The sequence below is a fragment of the Larimichthys crocea genome, chromosome XIV (assembly GCF_000972845.2).
Source record: "Larimichthys crocea isolate SSNF chromosome XIV, L_crocea_2.0, whole genome shotgun sequence".
NCBI classification, from domain to species: Eukaryota; Metazoa; Chordata; class Actinopteri; family Sciaenidae; genus Larimichthys; species Larimichthys crocea.
In genome coordinates this window covers 480084-505635 of record NC_040024.1, presented here as the reverse complement: position 1 = coordinate 505635, position 25552 = coordinate 480084, and the positions used below count along the sequence as shown (strand labels likewise).

The 25552-nt window shown below is 42.1% G+C and overlaps 1 protein-coding gene across 2 annotated transcripts in view; it reads left to right on the top strand.

Moving 5' to 3' along the window:
* mllt3 (MLLT3 super elongation complex subunit) overlaps window positions 1-20794 on the top strand; it is a 49176-nt gene extending 28382 nt beyond the window's left edge. Inside the window, exons 7-14 of one of the 2 annotated variants that reach the window (XM_010741221.3) lie at window positions 1358-1936; window positions 10235-10304; window positions 11180-11233; window positions 11733-11871; window positions 12773-12869; window positions 12971-13039; window positions 13847-13918; window positions 18814-20794. In XM_010741221.3, coding sequence (XP_010739523.2) covers window positions 1358-1936; window positions 10235-10304; window positions 11180-11233; window positions 11733-11871; window positions 12773-12869; window positions 12971-13039; window positions 13847-13918; window positions 18814-18945 — 1212 coding nt within the window. In that variant the 3' untranslated portion in view covers window positions 18946-20794. The remainder of the gene's footprint in view (window positions 1-1357; window positions 1937-10234; window positions 10305-11179; window positions 11234-11732; window positions 11872-12772; window positions 12870-12970; window positions 13040-13846; window positions 13919-18813) is intronic. The other variant, XM_010741222.3, reaches the window with a different exon arrangement.
* Window positions 20795-25552: the final 4758 nt, after the last annotated feature.

Here is a 25552-nt window from a genome sequence, read left to right as displayed (position 1 = left end):
ATTCTGTATCTGTTTGTAATTACCATGTGCTTTCTGTTCCACTCTGACGGTACTATTATTATTAGGAATTATTATTATTATTATTATTATTATTATTATAGTGATTTATTTCAGCTTGGGTCACCTGCTAACCTGCCAATGTCACGGTGCTGAAAGGTTTGTTAAAAAGTGCCACTTTAGTGATCTCTTCAATGTTGATGGCAGTCGAGGTGGTGTGTCCCCTCCAGAGCACTAAACCAGTTTTTATGTCAGGCTGCCCTGGGAGGGAAATGGGTTCACTGCATGCTGGAGTTTAGACTGAGCCGGCAGCTTTACATCCTGAGGTCCCAGGGTCACCAGCAGATAGACAAAATGAAAGGTTTTAGAGGTGATTGGGCAGAGTTGTAACACACCCCGTTGTCTAGACTGCTTTAATGGGTTTACGGCATTGATGAAATATTGACAAGGGGGCTGGAGGTGAGACCCAGGGACAAATGGCCCCCCGTCGTTAGAAGGAATGCATTTCCTCCTTTCTCCACATTGCTGTTGGCTCCACTTTTAAAGTTGCGCATGTGTGGCTGTTGAAAAGGCCCCTTCACCCCACTGAACAGCACCGCTCAAAAGAAGTCCTGAGTTTGCTCTTTAAGCCCATAGATGGGGACCAAGAAGACCCTTTTGATTTTCTTTTAAGAATAGGAGCTCTTTTCAACGATGGTAATGCCAAACTGCAGGGTGGCATGCATGTTTTCTCTTGTATAAAAGGCAGAGGATTAATCTTCATTTGACCTAGCTGCCTGTTTTTTTGCTCACTTTGTTGTTTGGCACTATGCATTGTAGAAGTTCCACGTGTAGTCTAAAGCGCAGTACAAAGTCGACACAATACAAACAGTAAGAAGACAACATAATCACAAGAGACATTTTGTCCTGCTGCAAAGAAGGGTTGGAAAAGCTTGGACAAGATGAGATTTTAAAAAATAAGACTCTAATTTTCAAATTTTGTTGTTTTTTTTTTTTCAGTTGTTTTACAAAGCATACCATCTTCAGATAACAGTATTTCTCAGTGGCTAATTATGTTCTTGCCCTATTATGTCTGCCCACTGACCTAAAGTGGGATTTCCCTCTACCCTGCTCTATAATCCTTAGAGCTGAAGTTTTATCTTTCGTAGCATAGATGACTCAGTGTAATTCTGCTCTAACACCCTGAATGTATGAATGAATCTTTTCTGCAGTCAGTTTTTTTTTTGCACGTCTTAACCTGCCGTCATGCAGTTCATACATCGTGATTTAGACCATCAGCAACCTTATTGTTTAGCTTTTGCTCTGTAGGGTGTGTTCATGCAATGTAGGATCTTTCTCATTTATTGGCTTTAATCCACAGGATGGCTCCAAAGGAAGCAGCACTACCCTTCTCACCACCGCCACAACCACCAGCACCAACAGCAGCAGCTTCTCCAAACTCCACAAACCCTCCAAGGACCACAAAGACAAGCCTCCAAAAGACTTGAAAGAGCCCAAAAGTGCCTTCAGAGACTCTGGCTGGGAACCCAGCAAAGCCCCCAAAGAACCTTCCAGGAAACCCAAAGAGAACCAGCCACTTAGAGATATCAATCCTAAGATGGGCTTCAAGGAACCTAAGTCTCTGTCCAAGGAGCATCGGACTGAGGGAATGAACCACGGGCCAGGGCTAAACAAGCGTCTGTCCACCCCTGAAGGTGACGATCACTTGACCAAAAAACGTAAAAAGGGATATGTGGATTCATCAGGGAAGCAGACATCCGGGTTAGAGGCTCAACATTTGGATAAGAAACTCTTGAAGGATAGATCGCAGATGCGAACAAGTAAATTGCGACCAGAAGGCGACGAGGCCGAGCGCAGGAAGGTGCCGACACTTCCTCCATTCCAGGAACTGGTGGACCCCAATGACTCTGACATGGAGGACCAGTCTACGAAATCAGATGTAAGTACAGTAGAACATCTTTTATTCTTTGGGGCTTTTAGATGTTATCGGAGTAAAAGAGTTCTTGATCTGTCTGTTGATTTAATAAATCCCTTCTGTCATCATGGAGGTTTAAGAAGCAGCTGTCAGGTCAGTCCTTCTTCTGCATGGAAGGGCTATAAAATCAAATAACCAAGAGTGAGAGAATCTTCTTTAATGGTGGTCTGGTGGACTGCAGGGGGGTTGGGCAGGGGAATTGGAAGAAGGGGTGGGCACCAATAAACCTAGTGGGAGTTCAGCTGCATTAGTCTGGGTGGCCAAACAGGAAGTGGACAAAACTAAAGTAAGATGCAGTTTTGTTGTTTTATTAACATCAAATGACTTGTGTTTGTACTGGAAGTAATTGAATATGGATATAGAATGTGCTCCCTAACACACTTTAAAGTATTCCTCTCTACTTCCACCTCAAGAGCAGGATTAGAAAAACTCCAGTCTACAGTGGCTCCTTTCATGAATAGGCATTTGACTGGGTTGCCTGGTCCACGCACATTTGGTGAAGAACCTCCCCATAAAGAAGGGCTGTTTTAAAGCCAAATAGTAGACAAGAAAGATTTATGGTTTTACAACACCTGAGGAGAAAGGGGAGACGCTGCAGTGAATAGCATAGAGTTCCCCTTTAATCCTTTTAGCTTTTGAAAGAAGAAAAGGGGTGAGCGTTAGTGAAAGAAAGGTCTAAATCCCCGTGCTTTGAGCACTCTTCTTTTATGTGACGGTGTTTTCATTTCTATTCTCCGATGCTTGTATAAAGCGTGGGTCTTTATGTATCTTTCTCTGTAGGGGCAGCTTGTTTAGCCAGGGGAGTTATTACTTAGCACTAGCGGAACCTGTGTTTTTGTCTACGCTGTATGTAAAAGTTCTCCCATACAGGGACTGGGGGTCGGGTTGGTTGTAAAGGGGATGTGGGGGTGACAAATGCCAGGTGTTTGATTCTCCCCAGGCTAGCAACCCCGGTGGCCGAATGCCGGGCCGACACAGAGCGCCACTCTCATTTCTCATGTGACCACTTGTTTGATCTTGGCCTTTTCCACTGAGCGCCGGGCCAGAAACAGCAGAGAGGAGGAAATGTGGAGTAGGTGATGACATGAAGCGAAAGCAGGCTGGCGTGTTAGCATGAGAACCTTGTTTTTTAGCACACTGCATGTGGGCACAGGATGAGTGATTTGTCACCTGCACAAAGCTCAGAGAGACATGTACTGTGGATGGCTTTATGTTGGAGACTCATGGTATGAGATATCACAAGGATGACTGACAACTTAACCCTTTATTAATCCAGAAAAAAGCTCTATTTTGTTCATTATTCGGGTCATTGGAAAACAAACATTTTTTTATATAGGTTTATAAGTAAATGTGTAAGTAAATGCATACTGCATACATTTGTCTCCTTCAAAGACTTGCATGCAGCAGTACAAGAGTTGGTTATGGACCATATTCAGATGCGTGAGTTTAGCATTTACACATGTACATGTTTGAGCATCTACGGAAGCCCCAAGTGGTCATACATTCATATATTTTATGTCCTCTGTTTTCTCCTGATAAGTTAATTTCATTTGTTTTCTTGAGATCTTGAGTTATTTATGTCATTTTGTGAAATAACAAGTGTTATTATTCTGAGATAACAGGATAATTTTCTCAAGATAACGAAACACCACATAACAAGATAATTAATTAATTTTTCAATCTTGAGGAGAAAAAAGGATAGTTTAGTATATTAACTCATTGCGGGAAACATCATGCAGTGTAGTAATATCAGGAGCAGGAGAACGCTACGATTACAATAACTTGATATACTCGACTATCCTTTAGTTTTTTTGAGATCTCAAATTATTATGTTATCTTGGGAAAACAAAGTTTCGTTATTTCAACATAACAATATAGATAACTCAAGATCTCGAAAACAAATTAAATGAACTGTTTATCATGAGAAGACAGTGGAAATAAAATGTATGAACATATGACAGCTTGGGGCTTCCTTAAGAAACAACTTAATGATAGGGGGTCTTATGATCTATTAGATTTTCTTACTAATGAGTCTCAAACAAACAGTTGAGAGAAATGATACATGCAGTTTTAACATTTTTAACACGGTCATTTAATGATAAATAGATAAATGTATAATGTGTTTATAGGTTTTGTAGAGGGCTACTGCATATAAAAAAATATAGTTTCCTATACACACCAAAAAATCACACCATCAATAAAATTTCAGCTGATTAGATCTTTCGTTTAGTTTTTTTTTTTATTAACAGACTGGAGGGTGTGTATTCACATTATTCTGTTCTGACACAGAACCACAACAATAGCAGTGCAAACCTCACCCTGAACATGTCGCATATCAAGAGTGCAATTTGCCACCAACTTCCTGGAAGGAAACCACCTGGCTGATCTAAACACTCCCAGCGCACCCTGGGGTGTTTTTTTTTTGTTTTTTTTTGGGTGTGACACTGACTTTAGTGTGTGAGGGTTTCAGTCAGGTTTTTTTCAGCGAGATATTTGAGCTGCCAGACAGCTGAGAAAACCATGAACAGGTCAACTGAGTCAAAAGGAGCTGATTGGTTTGTACATCTGAGTTGCAAGTCCCAACATTTCAGTGTAAATGAGTCTGCTTTGTTTGGATGAATCCAGTGTCACACTGAAAGGCTTCTTAACTCCCATTAGAATAGTTTTGTTTGGACAGCCCCTGCTGAATTAGACAAGCAAACTGAATAGTCTTGGTCACTTTGGTCTTGTTTGCCAGCATTTTCTTTTTGGCTGACCTAACTGTGCCAAGAGTTAAGAGAAGAATCCAGATTGAAGCCAGCTAAAGTCCGACTAAAGACTATTTATTTTCTTTGAAGAGGACCGCTTTGGTGGCTTTGAGTGAAGCAGGACAAAAGCCCTAAAAAAAAAAAGAAGGAAAAAAAAAAGAGTGGTGGTAAGATTTATGGCATGTGAAGAAGCTGTCCCATAAACCAACAGACCAGCTGTGTGTTGTTTGTAGGAGGTGACAAGCATTGAAGTCGCTCTGCCTTTTGTCCTCGCGTCTCTCTTTTTCTCTCGTTCCTCCTGGAAGTCACTGCTCACCATTTTGTTTTCTGCTTCACAGAAGCGGCCTCCTTTTTGCTACATTTGGGTTCGTACACCAACAGTACTCTGCATGCTGCTTGGCTTTGGGAAACAGGATTTTCTATTTCACAGTGTTGACTTTGGGGTCTTCCATGTATTCTGCTGTATTTAACAAACTAGTGCACCCAACTTAAGAAGGCAACATTAGGACTAACTATTACAGCTGGTATATTGATTTGGCCATATATTGTGTGGTTACAATCTCTCTTACTGTGAGTATTGCCGCTTTTATTTAGATTTTCATCAGGGGAGTGCAATTTTCCCAGTCAAACCGAACCAGAACAACCACAGCAGGACCAGAAAGCCAGGTTCCCTGAGCTCCAGCTACTCTGCATTTTATGTTTCTAAGATTAAAAAGATGTGTCTCCATCACAGACGTCATGTTCCTCATCACAGGTCAGCTTCTGTTCTGACGGTGCAACATTTAGATGGTGCACAGACTAACTTGACAATTAGTCTTTTCTTTATTTTTTGGGGGGCATCTTCTGCTTTTGTTTGGATAGTGACAGCCCGAGAGATAGACAGGAAATTCAGAGGAGAGAGAGGCAACAACATGCAACAAAGGACGCAGACCAGAATCCAACACGGAGCGGTGCGGCAAGGACTCCAGCCTTGATACATGCGGTGCACGCTCTAGTGAGCAATGAGGGCAGGTGAACCAAAACCCAAAAGTTTATCACTGAATAGTGAGAAAGCCTGAGCAGCTGAAACCAGATCATTAGAATCAGAATGTTGTCTTAAAAACCAGTTCACTTCTTGTAATTATCGCAATAGTTGCTGTTTATCATTGTTGCAGCCGCACATTACACTTACATACTTTCTTACTAATTGTTGGAAATTCCGGTCAATGCAGATGCAGTAGCAAAATGGCGGTTACGGTTGTGTTTGTGGTTGTGGTCGTCGTTGTTGTGATGTGACCAATCACAGTGGGCCGCCCTTGCAAGTCCCTGCAGATTGCATCAGTGCAGCAGCAGGGCCAATATTTAGTCCCCCCGTAGTGGGTGGAGAAGAGTGGAAATAAAAGCAGAACCCATGACGGTGTTTATGTTCCGTTAATCTCAGCAGTGGAATTGCGTCGGTTTGATGGCAAATTAACGAGCGCGGCCGTTTTATGGCAGCGATGTTTGTGTCTGAACTTTCCATCAGCGTTTTGATTAATCAGTTATTTCATCTGCTGGATTGATGCTTCAAAGTTCAGCACACAACTGCAGCTTCACAAAACTTCTAACGACACACGCAGCATTTTGACTGTAATGCAATCAAACACAGCCAAACTGAGAAACACGTTCACCAATTCAATAACACAAATGCGTCTTGAAGAAACGCAGCGCGAGCGCAGAAAACACAGCACACCAAAGCAGAGCACGTGAAGCTGGCAAGGGAGGGGGCAGGGAACTGCATTCAGTTTCAAGGGTCTGCAGAGCTGTCAACAAATCAGAGCTCAGATAATCACATCTGACTGTCTGGATGTGTCCATTTTATCTGCAGCCAAGTCTGCGAGTGTGAGCTGCTCCTCCTACCCCACCTCACCCCCTCCCTCGAGCACTCACACTGCAGCCTTGTTGAAATTTATGAGCTGTCCACACATCTAAAAGCTCCGTTTGAAGAGGATGGAAAGCAGCAAATGACTCTGTATCAAAGTGATTAGAGCTGGCCGCTGTAGGACAGACTACAAAAGTGCTCACTTTAAAGCTAACTTGATCTCCTGAGGTAAAAGAGTTTCTATTTTAGCATAGATTATGAGTAGAACAACACTGAGAATAAAACAATGGATGGTAAATGGACTGTACTTATATATCTCCTTTCTAGTCTAGCGACCACTCAAAGCGCTTTTACAGTATGTATGTCATTCACCCATTCACACACGGTCATTTTTACCTGTGATTTCCTCGACACATCCATGAGATCAGAGAGAGAGAGAAATGTTGTGCTTCTATGAGAGTGCAGTGAGTATAAAGACGGTGTGTATCTGATCAAGGAGTGGAGTGTCATGAAACAAGCTGCCCTGGAGCCAAAGTGAGCGTACATGGATTTCCCTGCAGTGTGAAAACTATCTGCAGGTCTCAAAGTATTCAGCTCACGTCTCTCAAAAAAAGTCTTAGAAGTTATTAAAGTCTCAAATTTCATTTTCAATTTCTGATTGTTTCCCCCCCCGCCGCAGACAGCCACATTAGTTCTGACTTTTTTGTTCGTGGTTGTAGGCTGCTGGGAGATAATATTTAACTGAACAATCCGTTCATTTTCTGCAGCTTATCTGGGTCCAGTTTGCATGATTTATAGTCACATACAGCTGAGAAGTCCTGACAAAAATGTCAATAATTCATGAATACTTTCGGTCTTTTTGACAGTTAAAAAAAAAAAAAGGACAGTGTGACTGCATGACGTCACCCACAGGTTTCTAAAGAGCAGGCAGTGTAGAGTGTGGTGTGGTGGTGATGGCTGGCACCATCTTGGTAGCAATTCACCTGTCAGTCAAATCTGCCACACTGTTGATTCTGCATAACTTTAAGCCTTAATATATATGAACAGCTGAGTTGTATATAAATTCACCCTCAGTACAGTTGTCATGAACGGGGAAATTAGCTACAGAGACCAAAACTGTTTTTTGTACCAGGCTGTAAACATGTTTATTTCTGCTTTGAAGGACATTTGAACATGGGGACTTATGGAGACTGACTCACTTCTGGAGCCAGCCTCAAGTGGACGTTTAAGGAACTGCAGTTTTTGGCACTTCTGCATTAGGGTTGCAAAGGGGCGGTAAATTTCCAGAAACTTTCCATGGGAAGTTAAGCTGGGGAATTTTAGAAATATTTCAAATCTGAAACTCCATGGGAATTATGGAAATGTACATGAATTAATAGAAATGTATGGGGAATTAACTGTAGATCAGGGGTAATCTAAACAAAGTGTATCATATCCAAACATAAATCTAAACATTTAGTTTTGTCATAAGCAGACATGCAAAATAAAACAATTAAAAAACATTTCAACAAATTTATTTGTAAGTAGAACTTTATCAAGTTTGAATTACTTTATTGAACAATATCATGTAGTCCACGAGCTCAAATGTGTGTCTTCAATAGTCTCTGTGTGCTCTGGGCTCTAAAGTGTGGTCCAGGTACAGAAATCACCTGTGCAGGTAGGGGGCGTGGCCTCAATAGCCCTGCAGTAAGCTGTGTACATGTGACTGAGGAACAGCAGATATTCAAGTGGACCTGCATGAAGTCTGGTTGTTCGAGTCAAGATTATGCTAAAAGACAAAGTTGTAAATTCCCAGTTTATCCCCATAAATTTCCATTAATTTTCGTTAATTCCCATGGAACTTTTCCAACCCTACTTCCTTGTCATTAAGTGTCATATTTAAAAGGTAGTTTGGTAACAGAAATTGGTGCAGAAATCCTGATTATATTTGTCTTTTTAGAATACAGTTGGAAAATATTTGTCACCAGTCTTATCACTGACCAAACTCCTCTTAGAGTTACGTATTGTCAGTTGGTCATATTTGATGACACCTGAATACATTCTGATGAACTGTAATGGTTAATTAAGAATGTAATGTGTGGGATCATTTCTCTCTCTGTGTCCTTTAAAATCATTTAACACTGATGTCACATATTCCATCTCAGTGTGTACGTGCACTCGTGAGGCTGAAGTCAGGCACACACCAGGTCTTTCATCAGAGGAAGTATCATATTATAAGGAGTGATTGTCTCCTGATGTCTGCCAGAGACTCCATGTGGTTTTGCTGGAATGATCTCACAAAGAGGACCGCCCACAGAAATATCAAGATCGTTTGATAACAAAGAAGCGTATTGGCACGGAGATTTTCTTTGGCTGGTGTTCAGAACTTAATCCCAGTTTCGGTAGCATTTTCCATCTCCCATCACAGCCGCCGGGCAGTTTGTGCAGTTTGTGTGACTCGGCGGCGAACATTAACAGCTGCAGAAGTTCCGAATGTCAGGAATGTTGGAGAGAAGAATCTGTGCGGTGCTTGGAGCACTGCCCATTCTCTCACCTGTGCACACCTGGGCTCACAGCGCTGTGAGTGATTGTTTCAGAAAGAGGGTGACGTTGACTTCTCTGTGGGAACATTTTGAAAAGAGGTTTTTGCAGCTTTCCCTCTGAAAGAGCAGATTCAGAGTCTCTGCAGCTCACGCTCACTTTCAGAAATAAACACTGTGTTACCAGTTTGTTGGCTGTTAAATATTTCAATAACACAGGCCTGGAAGAAGTCGATCTCTGCTCATACTATAAGGTGCTGGACGAAAGAAAACCACTTCCTGCTAAAAGTATTGATGACGTGACACATTTATTATTAAATGTGTACTAATGTACAAAAAGAAATTGTAAGTATTAGTCAAAAAAAAAGTAGTTGAGTTGAAGCAGAGAAGATTCAAATAAAACAGGCTTGTAGAATCAGGATCAGTGCTGACAGTGACAGACTAATGTGCAGTCCAGCTGGCTGATAACAGTCTGTAGTCTTCTTTTTTTTTGTTCTCAAAAGCACGTCACAGAAAACAAACCGGCAGCTCTTTTCACACAGAATCTGAATCTGTATCCACTTGAGCTGGTTGATGGCCAAAAAATCTAATCTTTTCTTTCTTTCTTTGTTTTCTTCTCTATGAAACGCAGCAACTCAAACATGATGGAAACATTTTTCTCTTTACGTGTAACATTAAAAGACCTGCACTGTTTGCAAGGCTGCCATCATTATACATCAAATACAAAGAATAAAGCTTCTATCATACACTTCTGGACCATGAGAGACTTGAACTAGAACAAGTTTGGACAAGATGTTGTCCACTAAGCCGACTAAAATAAACTGATCAGAAGGATGCTGAAATAACTACATCATGAAAACTGTGTGAACGCCACATAAAAAAAAAATGGGGCCTACAATTCCCATAATGCAAATGGATAGCATCTCTTTCCCATCTGTCCCGCATCTCCCATGATAGGAAGACCCTGATGACATCACCAGGGTTATTCACTCCTATTGGCCGCACAACAGTTTTATGTTTGATCCGAGTTGATTTCTGTATCTCTTGGTGTAATGTGACAGTATTTCCTCTGGTACTTTCTTCCTGACCTCTGAGTATACTGTAGCATGAATGTAGTGAAGTGTGTGTAACTGAATTTGTTTTTTCTTCCTCCCAGTCTGAACAGCCCAGTCCAGCCAGTTCAAGCTCCAGTTCAGGCTTCGCTCCCACACACCACAAACGACAAGGTAACTATCTGGAAAACACACACACACACACACACACACACACACACACTACAGCTGATCTCGTGTTAGTGGACCTGCATGTTTGGCAGAAATAGAAGAAGTTCAGTCACAAAATGGCTTTATTACGTAACATGTTTGCTGTGAGAGTCCACCGGAATATAAATCGATGTTTAAGTGCCTGTTTGCTCTGGTAACACTTCATGGCCAGCATCATTGCAGAGTATTAGGACCAATGTTAGAGAAAACAAAAACAAGTTAGAATATTTTGAAAGTGTTCAACAATAAAGATGGAATATTATGACATAAATACTATGAGGCAAAAGTTGTAATATATAGATGAAAGGGTGCTTTTATGAGAGAGTTCATATTTTGAGTGGAGTCATAATGCTGCAGCTTCTGTTATCCTGGAGGTCGATATGAATCACCAGAGCGGTTGGAATTTCTAGTGTGACCCACTTATCAAAACCACTTATTTGAAAGTGAAAACAAAGGCCAGCATTGATATTCTAATCATAACAGTCATAGATATCACAGACACCATCCTCATATCCACAACTATAACTCTTAACTACAAGTTCAACCTGCCAGGTTTCACGTCAGTCTGACTGTTTATGTTGGTTCACTTTGGGAATCTGTAGCTGCTCCAACCCTCAGATCAGAGCAGTGAAAATATAGTGAATGTTTTAATAAGACTGATAAAAAATAATCCAAAACTAAAAAAACAATGAACGAAAAGTAGTTTGAAATCTCTCCCAGTCCTCTACGACTGAAATCAGAGGCCTAACGGGGTCACTACTTGTTGTTTGGGCTATTTTCGTTGCATCTTTTCTCAAGGGTGACCTCTGCTTGTTTTTTATAATTTTCTCTGGATGCAGTGGTGGACTTCATCATCAGGAAAAGGGTGGCTATTCCTGCCACCACCCACACAGGTAACAGTTCCTCTGAGACCTGTGAAGGCCCACCCACAAACACACACACACACACACACACCCTTTTCACATCTGCATGGAGAATATTTTCCCAGCTCGTCTATATGCATGGGAGGTCATGCATCTCTTTCCGGTCATGTTATCAGTGTCTGGTATCATACCGTGGATATGATAGCAGCCTGCAGAGCACCCATCATGTGTGCATACGTCCTCCTGCACCCTGTGAGTGAGGGTGGTGGTTACCTCCATTGTTAAAGACGAGTCACTGTTACACTGGCACCAAATGTGGATTAATAGTCCCCAACAAACTCTCACAGCAGCGGTTCTATAACCACAAGCTTCACTGGACCATCCCACCATCACTCCTCCACCTCACAGCATGACCCGCTGCCTTGTGCATGTTTTTTTTTTTTACGTGTGTTTGAATGAAAATAATTTAAAAAACAAAACTCTTACTCAATCGTGGTCTTTTCTTTCTTTCTCTGTCATGCTGACACAGTGCTGGGCCCACTGCAGTCCGTCATGCAGGATCTGCACTCGGACGACAACGATGACGACTCAGAGGACGACGACGACAACGACATGGACTCTGACATGGAGAGACCAGCGCACACACACCTCACACACCATCAGCGCAGGTTAGTAAATGGACTGAAGAGTCCTACAAACTGTAACCATAGGCACAGCTACACAAAGTGTCAACTTTTGGAGCCCCTCAGCTCCGAGCCGAATTCATACTTCTGTCTGCCTCTACCGTCTAATAAAGGTCAAATAATGCCATTAAATAACCTTTAAAAACAATCTGTAGACTTTAACTAGACCATTGCAGTTGTGGGAGTTGTTGGGGGGCAGGTTTGTGATTTTCTGTAAAACCTCTGAATGGAGTGAATTTTAGCACAATGGCATAATGGTGAGCTTGCATTTAAAAACAAGTCCTGGTTTGGCACAGGGTGCAACATCAACATGTACGCAAGTCTCCAGTCCGTACATGTCTGAATTTACGTTTTCCGCTTGATTGACTTCATTATATTTCCTGACTAACCCTGCTTTTCAGGTTTTCAGGTTGGCTCCACCTAACCTCGACCTGCATGTAAACATGTAAGTCGGTTGATAGACTGTAATGATGGGTTACACTGCCACACCGTTTACACCGGGGCACAGTATTCATCGCTTTTTCATCAATGTCATGTCAAGTTTTTAGCCTCTTTCAGCGCATTATTTTGGCACTCTCGACAACTCTGTTGCCAGCGACAGCAGTCAGTTGTTTTCAGCTAAAAGGCTGTAATGAACACAGGAGATCAGAGGGGAATAGTAGAGACTAGCTGGTGAACTTTTAGCGAATAAAGATGTAGATATTTTCCTCAGGAGTTGGTGGAAACCAAAAACGGAGCTAAAAGCGAGGTTTATGTTGCTCTGCTCTGTCATTAGCTCTGTCAGTTTTAAAAGGTGATAATATGTCAGATGTTGTACCTACAGCTTGTTGTGCTGCCACCAAGTGGCTCAAGTTCTTTGTCTTTTCTCCTCTGACTAACTACCCAGGGTCAGTTTGAGTGATGGCAGTGAGAGCGACAGCTCCTCGCCCTCGCCCCCCTCCCACAACGAAGCCCCACCTTTATTAAAGACTACTAATAACCAGGTAAGACGATATGCACCAGGTGATTCATCAGTGTACTTGAATGACGTATGTAGCTCCAAGTCACACAGAGTGACGCTGACTCTGTGTGCTTCCTCTGTCAGATACTGGAAGTGAAGAGTCCCACCAAGCAGAGCAAGCAGGACAAGAACAAAAACCTAGATTGTGACAAGGTACACAACAATCCACTGTTCTCTGCAAAACGTACTGTGACATGCATACGAACTCTACAGTGACTTCACCTATCACACGTTAGTCAGCTTCACTCTGACCTCCACGCTGCTGACGCCGTCGAGCTTTGAAACAGAACCCGACAGGTGGAGATATTGTAGAATTCATTAGAACGATTTTTGGCAGCAACCTCTCAGCAGACTCATGTTCAAGTGGAGTTCCTTGGAACGTGGACTTTCCAAAGACAAGTGGGTTTGAATTTTTAACACTGTCACTGCGACAGGCTGACAAAGGATATACATGAGATGTGTCAGGCAGATTATTTCAATCTTAAAGCTACTTAGAGGGAAATCTAAAGGTAGACCAGCTTGTATTAGATTAAAATGTGACGAAACAAATACATCAGTGCACAGCAGAGGCGCAGCTATAATAATCAAAACCATTTATGGTAATGGATTACTTGCTTACTAGTCTATTTCTGAAGAAAAAAACATGTGATGTGAATGTTTTCTGCTTTCTTCAGTCCTCTGACAGAAACATGAAAACACATCTGAGGACGTCACTCTGGCTTAATAAAATAATGCGTAGTTGCTGCCATTGTGCACAGTGTAGTTAAATAAACAGTGTAAGTCTTCCAGCAGTTGACAGATGAAAGCTATCTCCTTCTTTTCCGATCACACGCTATCATAGGCGTCATAAAAACACTGTGGTACCAAAACTCAGCTCTCAGCACCAGTCCTGAAGAATTCCAGCCTGTGTGTGTGTGTTCACATGTAAAAGCTGACGACATGCTGCCGTGTGTTTCTCAGGCCTACCTGGACGAGCTGGTGGAACTGCACAAAAGACTGATGACACTAAGAGAAGGTCATATACTGCAACAGGTATGTACGTTACCCTGGAATGCACCTCCATCATGTCAGGTGATCACTACCTGTCTCACTCAGCCTGCCTCCGCTACCCACAATGCATTTCACCTGAGCCATGCTCTTCAGATGAACGTGAACCTATGGATATTTAAATAGAAGCAGGTTGTTAGTGAACACTCAGTGTGCTGTACTGCAGTCATGTGTTGAAGCTGCTCTCTCTCTCTCCGTGACTCTGAAAGTCCTTCCAGTACATGATGAGGTCCAGAGGGAATAACTGACTGAATGCTGAAGGATAACATCATTTTTAAGAACTGAGACTATTACTCCTACTTCCTCTCTTCATATGCAGTCAGGCTCTGTGGGTGGATGAGTTGGCTAGTTTGTGCCACTGCAATGGTGCCTGACTGTTCCAAACGCCTCTCATTTAAAAGAAAAACTGAACAATAAAAGCTGAACAATGTACAGACTGCTGACAGAATGAAAGCAAAGACCAACTGAAAGTGTCTAAGTAAGCTGTCGGAAGAGCTTCAATGCATCTTCTGGATAAAAGATATTCTTTAATGAGGTGTTTTGATAATGGTGGACCAAAATCTCACAGCAAAAACAGAACAGAGCCACCAGGTCCACCCACTCGTGGAAAAAAGTGATGTGCTGCTTCACCATATTCTCCACGTCTATAGACCAGTGCTCATGGTTTGTACACCAGTAAATGCTTAAACAGATGAACATGACTTTTCAATTAGGATAACTGAGCACTAGTGGGGTATAAATCATAACGTTCACATACCTTTATTGTGAAACAAAATTCTACTTCTACTTCTTAAAACACAATACATACAGAGGTTATATCCCAAAACTAAGGTCACATACACAGACGATCAAATGAAAAGGCTACTATAACAAACAAACACTAACAAATAAACTGGATAAAGTTTATTTTTCCGATAATGTATTATCCAAAAAATCCAGATAGACCTCAAGTTGGATTAAAGTAGGTGAACAGGACCATTTAATAAATGACACGATAAGTTCAAGCAGTGAGCTAACCTAACCACTGTACTTTCTATACATGATGTAATTCATGTTTGTTTGGCTCATAACCAATCAAATTCATCTGAAGGAGGGAAATGACTGTGTTTCAAGAAGCTGTTTTAAAGGTCCATTCTGTAGGATTTAGTGGCACCTAGCGGTGAAGTTGCAGATTGCAACCAACTGAATACTCTCCCACGCCTCATGCTCTCCTTCCATGGTGCATGGTGAAAAAACTGTGGCTGCAAAATTCACATAAAAAGCAAAATGTCATCAAAAATCAGTGTTTAGTTTGTCTGTTTTGGGCTACTGTAGAAAATTGGTGGTTCAAAATGGTGGACTCATTATAAGACAACAAATACACAATGATTCTTTATTTTCAGGTGAATATACACTAATGAAAACATACTAATTGATTTTATATAAAATTCCTATGTTGGAAAATAGTTGCTGAAAACATGTGAAAACACTCTGAATGATATATTATTGAAATGTGGAGTTATAGGTTCAAACTGTTTTTCACCAGTTTTCAGTCCAGGATTTTGTGGGCGGTCCTTAAAGGGTGGCTCGATGACATGCTGAGGCCACCCTGAGCATACCCCTGCACCCCTAGCAGAGAGATAGAGATGAATTCATCTCGCTCAGAGTGTTTCAAAGTTAGTCATGTCTTAGGATGTGTTTGCACTCACTAATTTTGATGCATCTTGAAGTATGCCACGCCAAGGACTGAGTTTTTGTACATGGAGGGGCTGCTCTACCAACTGAGCTAAACGCCGCCCCAAAACAGCCAAAGGGATTAAACCATGTAGCATATTTACATATTTAGAAGCACATAAACCAAAAAAATGACCAAGCCTGAACATGACTGATTTCCGCTCCGTCTGGCTCCGTGTTGGACTGGCACTCTTAATTAACGTCATCTTGTTGTTCTTCTGCTTTTCTCAGAAAAATGGACGCTTATCTCGCAAACCAACTACTACAGGCATGAAGAGTAGTGGATGAGAGCAAGTTTTCATTCACGTTTCTTTTGCCAAATGACTTTAAATTGAGTTAAAGGTTATTCTAAATTTGGATGGAATGTTGGATCCAGTCACGATCTATAGAAGTATCAGTTTTCATTGGCGGTATGAAAACATTTCATGTATCTGAGGTTTGGGCTTTGATATTATCACTTCCATCCCTGCGTTATTATCTTCTGTGCAGAAGTTACAGTAAACTGCCGGGCTCCAGATAAAAACATGAAATATGTATTGGCTGGCTTCCCCTGTCTTCGCTGATCTCAGCATAATATCGCTACATGCCAGCGCTATTGGTCAGCTATATTGTTGCATCGGATTAGAAGAGGAGCTGTGATCTGTTACAGATCCTCCGCAATCTGCAGCTTCATCTGGAAGCAATGAATTATTTGGTTAACCTCTCTCCACCTAAGAGATTGCATGTTTCTTGCCTAAATTCTCAAGGCCTATCATATGACGGCATTAGTGCATCTTCCCAGCTGCCGCTGCCAAGTTCTGCCTCGCTCTCCTAACGAGACGTCTGGCTCTGAGGAACGAGAGAAATCCCATCCAAACGGCATCGCCCCGTGCACAGCTTTAACCCGCACAGTAATCAAGCTAATCTAGCCGAGTTCACCAACTGGCTCCACTTCCTGTTACAAGAGATGGAAATGATTAACTCGCAGCCTCTCCTGCACACTGGTGGGGACCGCATATTGTATCACAGAGAGCCGACTGTGATGCAGATGGTCTTTAGATAGTGGAACACAACATGAGTTTGGTAGCTGTTTGCAGCTGAAATGGATCCTAAACGGGCCAACGCGCCACCCACCCGGCTAACACAAGGCACTAAAGAGAGAGGCGACGCCTGAGCATCTGACTTAAATCTGCCTCGTCATGAAAACAGGCTCTAATTTTCCCCACATTTCTAAGAATTCTACCTACACCACGAGATTGTGCTTGCAACCCCCGAGCTTGATTCTCACCACCGGGTACGAAGTCTGAAAGCGATATTCCACAGGAAAGGTGGATGAGGGAAAAGGCCACACTCATTTTTATTACATTAAATCACTTCTACCACATCACACCAGATCTAATGTGTCTGCACACACTCTTCTCTTTAAACCACATCTGCCCTGCTGAACTGCAGAGCTCCTCTTTAAAGTCCACATGAATGTCTCGGTGTGTTTGTCCCGTCTGTCCTCTGTCCTCCAGTGTCTGTCCAACACTGACACAAAGTGTTTTCAGTATGTTCAGCTATTCTTCATGCTATTTTACAGTTTCCTGATAAACCATAAAAACTTGTTGATGATGTCATCCTGCACTCGGGGGCGTGTACTAATTGTACATCCAATGAAACGCCTTCTCTCTTCTGACTGCTTCCTGTTTGACCCAGTTGATCTCTGTCCAGGCCTCACTGATTGCTGTACAAAAGCACAGCTTTAGAACTTTATTCAGACAGAATATATTTGCTGCTTTTCCCTCTGATGTCCTCGACTGCTCAGCTTCAACTCTGTGATTTACACAGTTTAGCCTGCTAACTGCTAATTAACTGCTGAATCTGCTGTTAGCAGCTCAGCAGCCACACCTGACCAGCTGCATGCACAGCCTCTGTGACCAACAGGGAATAATGTTTCACTACTGAGGTGATTAACAGACTTTCCCGATGGATGGACTGCTAATTAGTGAAGCGCTAACTGTCATTAGCTCAGTCAGTCGTGTAGCTAACTAAACTGAGGATGCCAGGAGCCAAGCCCTGCAAAAAGCCACCTCACTAGACTACTGTGTTTCCTGCCAGACTGGCCACCACTGGCGCACCCTGTGTTCTGTAACAGGTCCGGTCATGTTCACTGACAGGTAGACACTGACACTAGCTCATAGTGCTATACCTACAATTCACAGTTCTGGGGATGTGATGCGGGGATGGATGAAACTTTGCCCCCCAGGTTTGGGTCCCACTGCTGGGGGCATCATGACCAGCCAACACAGAGAGGGACATGTTCAGTGATGTTCAGTGTTTCAGGGTTTCCAACAGTAAGATGTAAAAGTCTATCTAATATAATGACTGTAAATTCAAATTTACATTGTTAACACTTCCTATGGTAGTTTGACATAAAAGCCTACATGTGTCTGTGTAAACATTAAAGGGATCAGCTGCAAATGAATAGTGCAAACATATAGCGGCTCGTACCCATGGTTGTTGTGCAGAATTTTCCATAATGTTTTGAGTTCAGCCGTTTCACAGTTCACATGAAGTGATGCTGGAGGACTGACCTGTCCTCTAACTGTTCTCCGAACAGATAAAGCTGCAGTATAAACCAATGAAACAATTCTTTTCCATGTGAAGCTCACAACAGAATGAAATGAATTATTAACTTTCTTTTTTCCAGTAAAAGACTGTTTACTGATGCAGGGCTGCAACTACCAATTATTTTCATGATGGGTTCATCTGTCTATTCATTTCTCAGTTAATCCTTTATTTGTTTGATTCATAACATTTCAAAAAATGTGTAAAAATGTTTCCCAAAGTTCAAGGTGATGTCCTCAAATATCTTGTTTTGTTCGCAAATCACAGAGACTCAGTTTCTTGTCATAAAAAAAAGAAATTGTTCACGTTCAAGGCTGAAATCTGAAAATTCTTTTTTTTCTTCTAACCAAATCAAATCACTCAAAATGATTTGGTTATCAAAATAGTTGTCAATTCATGTTCTAGTTGACAACTAATCAATTCATTGACTAATTCTTGTGCTGTTTGTACTGTTAGTTTCATATTTAATAGATCATAAACTGTGAGTAGTTTGGGCAGCTGAGTGTTCTCAGTGTAGACATGAACACACAGCAGGTTGTTCTGACCCGTTCTGACCCGTTGTGCTCTCTGCTCTGCAGATCGTGAACCTCATCGAAGAAACTGGACACTTCCACATCACAAACACTACTTTTGACTTCGACCTTTGCTCCTTGGACAGAAGCACGGTGAGGAAGCTGCAGAGTTACCTGGAAACCTCTGGCCTGTCCTGAGGCTCTGAGCAGCTGGCTGCTGGATCTCTGTCTCCACACAGACGTTTTGATTCTCCTCGAACAAACTCCACCTTTTTGGATGCAATGCAAAAAGCGCCCGCTGTAGGCTGGGTCCAGTTGCTGCGCGTGTCCAGCCTGCTGGTTGGACTGGGCTCTCTCTCTCTCTGAATGAAGAGGCGGTCCTGCCACAGAAACCAGAGCCGGGTGTCGTGGGGATGAGCCCTGTCGATCAGGAGATCACCCTGAAGGCCTTGCAAACGTCACTTGATTTATCGGGAGGTCGCGACCTTGACGCTCTTAATGAATGTGCATATTGTTACCATGTATGTTTCTTGATTTGTTGTTCATTGTGACAGATGCATGGTCAACACCGCCTTACAACATTGTAAGTCTTATTTATTGAATTTAATTTGCAGGTGTGCGTGCGTGCGTGAGCATGTGTGTGTGTTTGAAATGGCAAAAAAAGAAACAGCGGAATGAGACTTTGTTGAAGCACTTCACGACAGGCATATCTTTGAATGTGTGTGACAGTCGATCATCGCTGCGACACTCCATATGTCACTGACTTGAATTGAATCATTTGAATGGGAACAAAACACTGCCACAGCAGGTGTGAGGCTGACGCTCCACAGCAACACAGCAGAGTTTTTCTAAGTGTGCATCTTGCAGAAAACCACTTCTTCCCGCCAAAATAAGACTTCCTTTGTGAGACCATAGAAGAAGCGCACATGGACAATAACGCGTAGGTTCAAACGCCATCGCTGAAGAGCTACACGTCACACACTTACTACAAACCCACACCTGTGAAAGGTCGGGAAGAACATCTCCAACAACTTTCCTCAAAGATGTTCATGGTGTTCCACTCACCTGCTGTTCACGTCCACACATCCACACACCGACACACACCAGGCCGATCGCTACGCAAAGTGGCTACGATTGTTCCAAGATTCAGAAAGTCGCCAAAAATTCAAGAGATTCCAATTTAAACAAAGGCAGAAAGCAGATTTTTAAGAGCATAATGAAGCCTTCAGCATGGAGGTTACTAAAGCACTGCATCTGATTTTGGTAACTTCTTAAAGGCCCATGTGTAGAATTTGAAAATATTGTTTTAGTGCCCCCGGTGGTTGGATTGGAAAACAACTGGCAGACAGCACAGAAAGTCTCTTCCTCCACCTCTCCACCTTTATGGATCTGACCAAGTGAAACAACTTTTACTGGAAATATCATCTTCTATAACAATAATAAAAAAAGAAGAATTCTAGAGGAAGTATCAGGACATAAAAATTCTACACATAGCACCTTTAATCTCCAAATTTTGGTTGAAACCCTTTTAAAGAAATATGACTGAATGAACACTTCATGACTCAAACTAATGAAGATATCTGTATTCCACAAGAACTTAAATTACATTGCACACACACACACACACAGAGGCTTTCCAGCTCTGAGACTTTCACACACACCACCACATCATTTCACACTCGTGCCACATCGTTTGGCAGTTTTTTCTTCCCATATTTTGACACTGTATAAAGTGAGACACGAGTGGCTGCTGGAGTGAGTCGAGCACAAATCACTGACGCTGAAAGTCCTTGTGATACAATCCCAAGATTTTTTTTTTTTTACCAAATCCAGGCATCCCGGGCCGCAGCAGGTCCGGCCTGCCTGCTCATCAGCAAAGCTTAGTTGTTGTCAGCTCATAATTCTGCTACGGGGCCGACGGAACATGCCAAAAGCATAGCTGAAGAGAATCGTTTTTTTTTTAGGACACTACTAATGTTTGTCTCCACGATATGATTTCAAAAAGCATTATCTGTTTGCCATCTGGGAAAAAAAAAAAAAAAGATTTGCAGAACAGAGCGAGTGCTGAAGAGGAAAGGGGAGAACAAAGTCCCTTTATGATGTCAGAGACGAGCGATCAGACGGCTCTGTGCTGCATTTCTCAAATGTGTGAAATGTTTTGGGTAAATTTACCAGAAAAAAAATCAAGCCAGTGGGATTTCTTTGGCTGACAGGTACTGTTACAGGTGTGAGAAGAAAAAATGGAAAAAAAAAAAGATCTTTTATTTATTTAGTGGGAATTTGAGTTGTTAAATCTGAGCTCGGCGTTGGTTTTCGAAGCAGAAGGCCTTTAGTTTGATTTGTTACAGAGGACGCTCTGCCAGTCTGATGAGCAAACGTTCAGGATGGTGAACCGTGGTGATCCTTTCCAAACGACCTTAAAGGGTTTTTCTTACCCTCTGTTCTGTCTTATGGTTTCTTGTGTATTTTGAGGACATACAATAAATATTCTGTATGATGTACAGATGAGTTATTAAGCCACTTGTGAATGAGCTTTTTTTTCACTGACTATATGTTTTATCCTGCTGCTCAAACAGCTTCATAGCTGAAAGATACACCTTTTAATTCATCTTTAATAATATTTATAACATTAATATTCTGTTTTAAAAATGCTTGTCTTCCATACTGGACTCTTCAAATTCCAGTTAAAGCTCCCTATGTGTAGGAATTGAAAATATTTCACTTTGGTTCCCCCCAGTGGATTATTGTCACCCACTACAAGAGCTCCCATGATGCACTGCTGCAGGATCCGATAAGGTTGGACCCGTCTTTCTCTGGTGTCTGTAACACTCAGGACCAAGCTGCAACATCATGGCTGTGAACGTTATAATGCCAAACGTCCACTTGAGGCTGGCTCCAGAAGTGAGTCAGTCTCCATAAGTCCCCATGTTCAAATGTCCAACTTCACAGCAGAAATAAACATGTTTACAGCCTGGTACAAAAAACTGTTTTGTTCTCTGTAGCTAATTTCCCCGTTCATGACAACTGTACTGAGGGTGAATTTATATACAACTCACCTGTTCACGTTATATTAAGGCTTAAAGTTATGCAGGATTAAGAGCATGGCCGCGTGGTCAAGTGCCTGTTTGAGCACCCAGGCTTCATTCAGAGGCAGGACTGCCAAGATGGAGACGACCACACTGAGCTTTATAGTAAAACCTGTGCGGGACGTCACGGAGACTACATCCAGGTTTTATTCAGTCTATAAAAATGTTTTCTCCAGGACTACCTCTGCTGTGACAGTGACTTAGAATGTTGTTGTCCTCAATGCTCTATATACTGTATATCACTGGTTCCCAGTCTGGAGATCCAGAATCCCATCAGGCCTCGCCAACATATGGGAGGTTTCAAGGCCTTTTAAAATCTACAGTAGGCATTCATTTCCATGGAAATAAATACAGAAATTACATTTTAATGATTAGTTGAATGTTAATATAAATAAATGTGACAGGATGAGGACAGAGTGAAGACAAACACAAACTGCATCCACAGAGACTTCACCACTGAACAACCTCGTCCTACATGAGAAACGTTCAAACAAAGAGCTCAAAGAATGACGATCTGTCAACAACATTAGCTTTGTGTGATTGTTCCAAATCATAATACAGGCAGAGAATTGTATGAAAAGAAAGAAAGAAAAAGTCAAATGATCAAATATTAACAGGAAATAATCAGCAAAATGTTTCCAAGTCACAGTTTGACACAAACTTATTGTTATTGTTATGTTTCGAATATAATAGTTTGGAAGCGCTCTTTTATATGACCAAACACATTAGTAGAAATGAGCCATAATTTGTAACCGTCTCTCAAACTCAAACTATCACAACTGATGATTACAAAAAAAATCTGATCTTTTTTCTGTGCTTCCATTTAGAAAACTCAGCAGTGTGTCCTGCACAGCTCTGGTCTTGTGCGTGTTTGTCTCTTGGCTGCGGTGCATTCAGGTGATTGTTGTAATGCTGGAAAAATCGAATGTGACCACTTCATATTGACCAGGTGCTTTTATTCACATGGTTATCAGTGGTCAACACATTACAGGACAGGATGTAAATAATGGAGCATTGTTCACAGGCTGATATGGAAATATGAGAAATGTATTCAGCAGGTTGCAGACAGAGTGTCTACTTCATCATATGTATGTGTATATGTGTATTTTCACAGTAGATGTGATGTTATTGGACGTTACGGTTGGAGAAGACTCGCTCGAGGGAAAATCTGCATGCAGCCACGCTTTGATGAGTAATATTCCAATAACTGATAAACTGACGGGTATTAAGCACTCAGCACCGTCTCTCATAAATATAGACTTTCAGATGATAGATTCACTGACATGTTGGCCCGATACAAGGCCCCAGCTGTCCAGATGAAATGAAACCTGAGTTTGGAGAGCTCACAGAGTGGCTCAGTGTGTGTGTGTGTAATATTGTGTGCGTAGGGTATGGAATGCTGCTGCACGGTGAGGATCCCCTCTACAAGGAGGAAGCCTTCATGAAATATTTGCACTTCAAGTTGAGACTTAAAAAATACAGACACTATCATCTTCAATCAAAGGGTAAAAGTTCAGCACCGGAGTGAATTATTGGATTGTGGGATCAAAACGTTGATCTCCCTCCTCTGGTGGAAGACCAAAAAAAACTCTTCATGTTCTTTTTATGTCGGTCTAAGTGGGTGGTCTGACAGAAGAAAAGTTGGAAGTCATCCAGTTTTCCCATTTATGTGGGCGAGGAAGACTCGCACATGCTTTCATCAGTCTCCATGTCATACACATCTTACCAGGCCTGCGCTGGAACAACCTGTTCCTGCTGACTGCGGGCTAAATGTTAAAAACGTCTCTGTGGAGGAGTTGGTAGGTGTTCGGCTGCGTTCTGCTATATTTAGTCGGCCCGTTTTCATCCTAGTCGTGTGTTTGCGGCCCACCGACAGCGCCACCTTCGGGAAAACATTTCTAAATATTATAAATGAGCCTCGTCGTGTGAAGGCCTCAGCATGCCGTGTGTGTATACCTGTTACCCCTGGCCTTAAAAAGCATGCCATATATTATTTTTATATTATTTACAGACACCCAATAATGGCTGACCCAGATTTTTGAACAAATACCTGCAAAACTAATGATCTCTCATCAGCTTCAGCTGTGTTTTAGCACACTAACATGCTGAAACCTCTGTCCTGAGACAACAATGGAGCTCGAGCTTTGCTTGACAGAACTGGGCAGAACCACAAAAAATCATGGAGGTAAAAGCTAGTCCTCGCTGTGTCTGGTTACCCCCGCCCTCATTTATGTGATCATGAGTTTTAGAGATTCCAACATATCTGAGATCCAAAGACGAGCAGATTCAACGCCACAATCTGACATTGTATGAAGATGTGCAGACTCTTAGAGCTGCTAACAAAGCATCATGTGCTTCATGTTGGAAAAGACTGGCTGAGAAAACATCAAAATTGCATGAAAACATGCTAATCATCCATGACCCTGTAAGGTAGACTTGGTATGGACTTGTGAGAACACTTTAGACTCCATCTTGCCAGCATTCAATCTATGTCAGGGGTCTTCAACCAGGGGTCTGTGACCCCTTGGGGGTCCACAGAGGTACTACAGGGGGTCCGCCAATGATTGTCATAATAATTGACAATTTTCACCAAAATAATGGAGACTGTGAGGGTGCAGATCATTGAGAAACTACAGACAGTGGAGGCATTTGCACTCTAATTGGATGAATCAGTGGGCATGTCCAAAGACACATAGCTCTTGGTATGTAATAACCAATAATAATTATGCAACTTTTTTATCAATCATAAACACATTTAGGTTAATAACCCAGTATATAAATAGGTTAATAAGGTGAAATATAAGTGGAATAAAGTCAATATAAAAATTGTTATAGGCCAGGCTTAAAACGTGACACGTGGGGGTCCCTGTTCTTTTTGTTCCTCGTCCAAGGGGAATCAAAAAGGTTCAAGACCCCTGGTCTGTCATGGATGTATAAAGAGAAGGTGGAGGGTCTCCACAAGAGACTTCCGTCAGCCAAGCCAATAACTGTCAGTTTAGCCTTCCACTAACTTGACTGAACAGATCGTGAATTGTAGTTCAGTGGCTAAGCTGAACATAGTTCTGACCTATCAGGAACTACTGACGTGGTCTAATATTAGGTGTCTGTGACAACCTGCTAAAGAGGTTAGTGTAGATGCTGAGACAAAAAACTACACCAACAGATTTTTCCAACTGACTTCAGTAAGATAGGTTCATTGTTCTGATTGGTTGATAGATATTGACAGACGGATGGTTTATCCAATCACGGCAGCCCTTTTTCCAAACTGTGTCCAGCAATGACTTCCCAGATGTATCCGTGTAACAAACCATCTGGTGCGGTCGGGTTAACGGTTTAACACGACTCAGCACATTAGAGTCGAGTTTTCCAGCAGAGGAAACCATTCATCACGCCTTAATCATATCAGGACTCGACCTCCCATCAGACACCTCTTCATTACTCTGTGAACTGTCCTCCTTCAAACAGCAGCAGCAGCACTGAAGCTGTTCCTGCAGCACTCCACCCGCCGGCTCCGCTCCAGCTGGGCTCTGTCCACATGCCACAGCTCTGCGTTCAGACCTTTATGATTGTTTTCATATCTTTTTTCTCCCTTCGGTGTTTGGATGATCCAAAGCAAAGCCGCGAAGCCAACGCACTCCCACTCCTGCTAATGTTTTACTGAGCCCAAATTACCCCTTCAAGGGTCACGAGGTCAACGCTAATAGAGCGGGAGGCCAAGT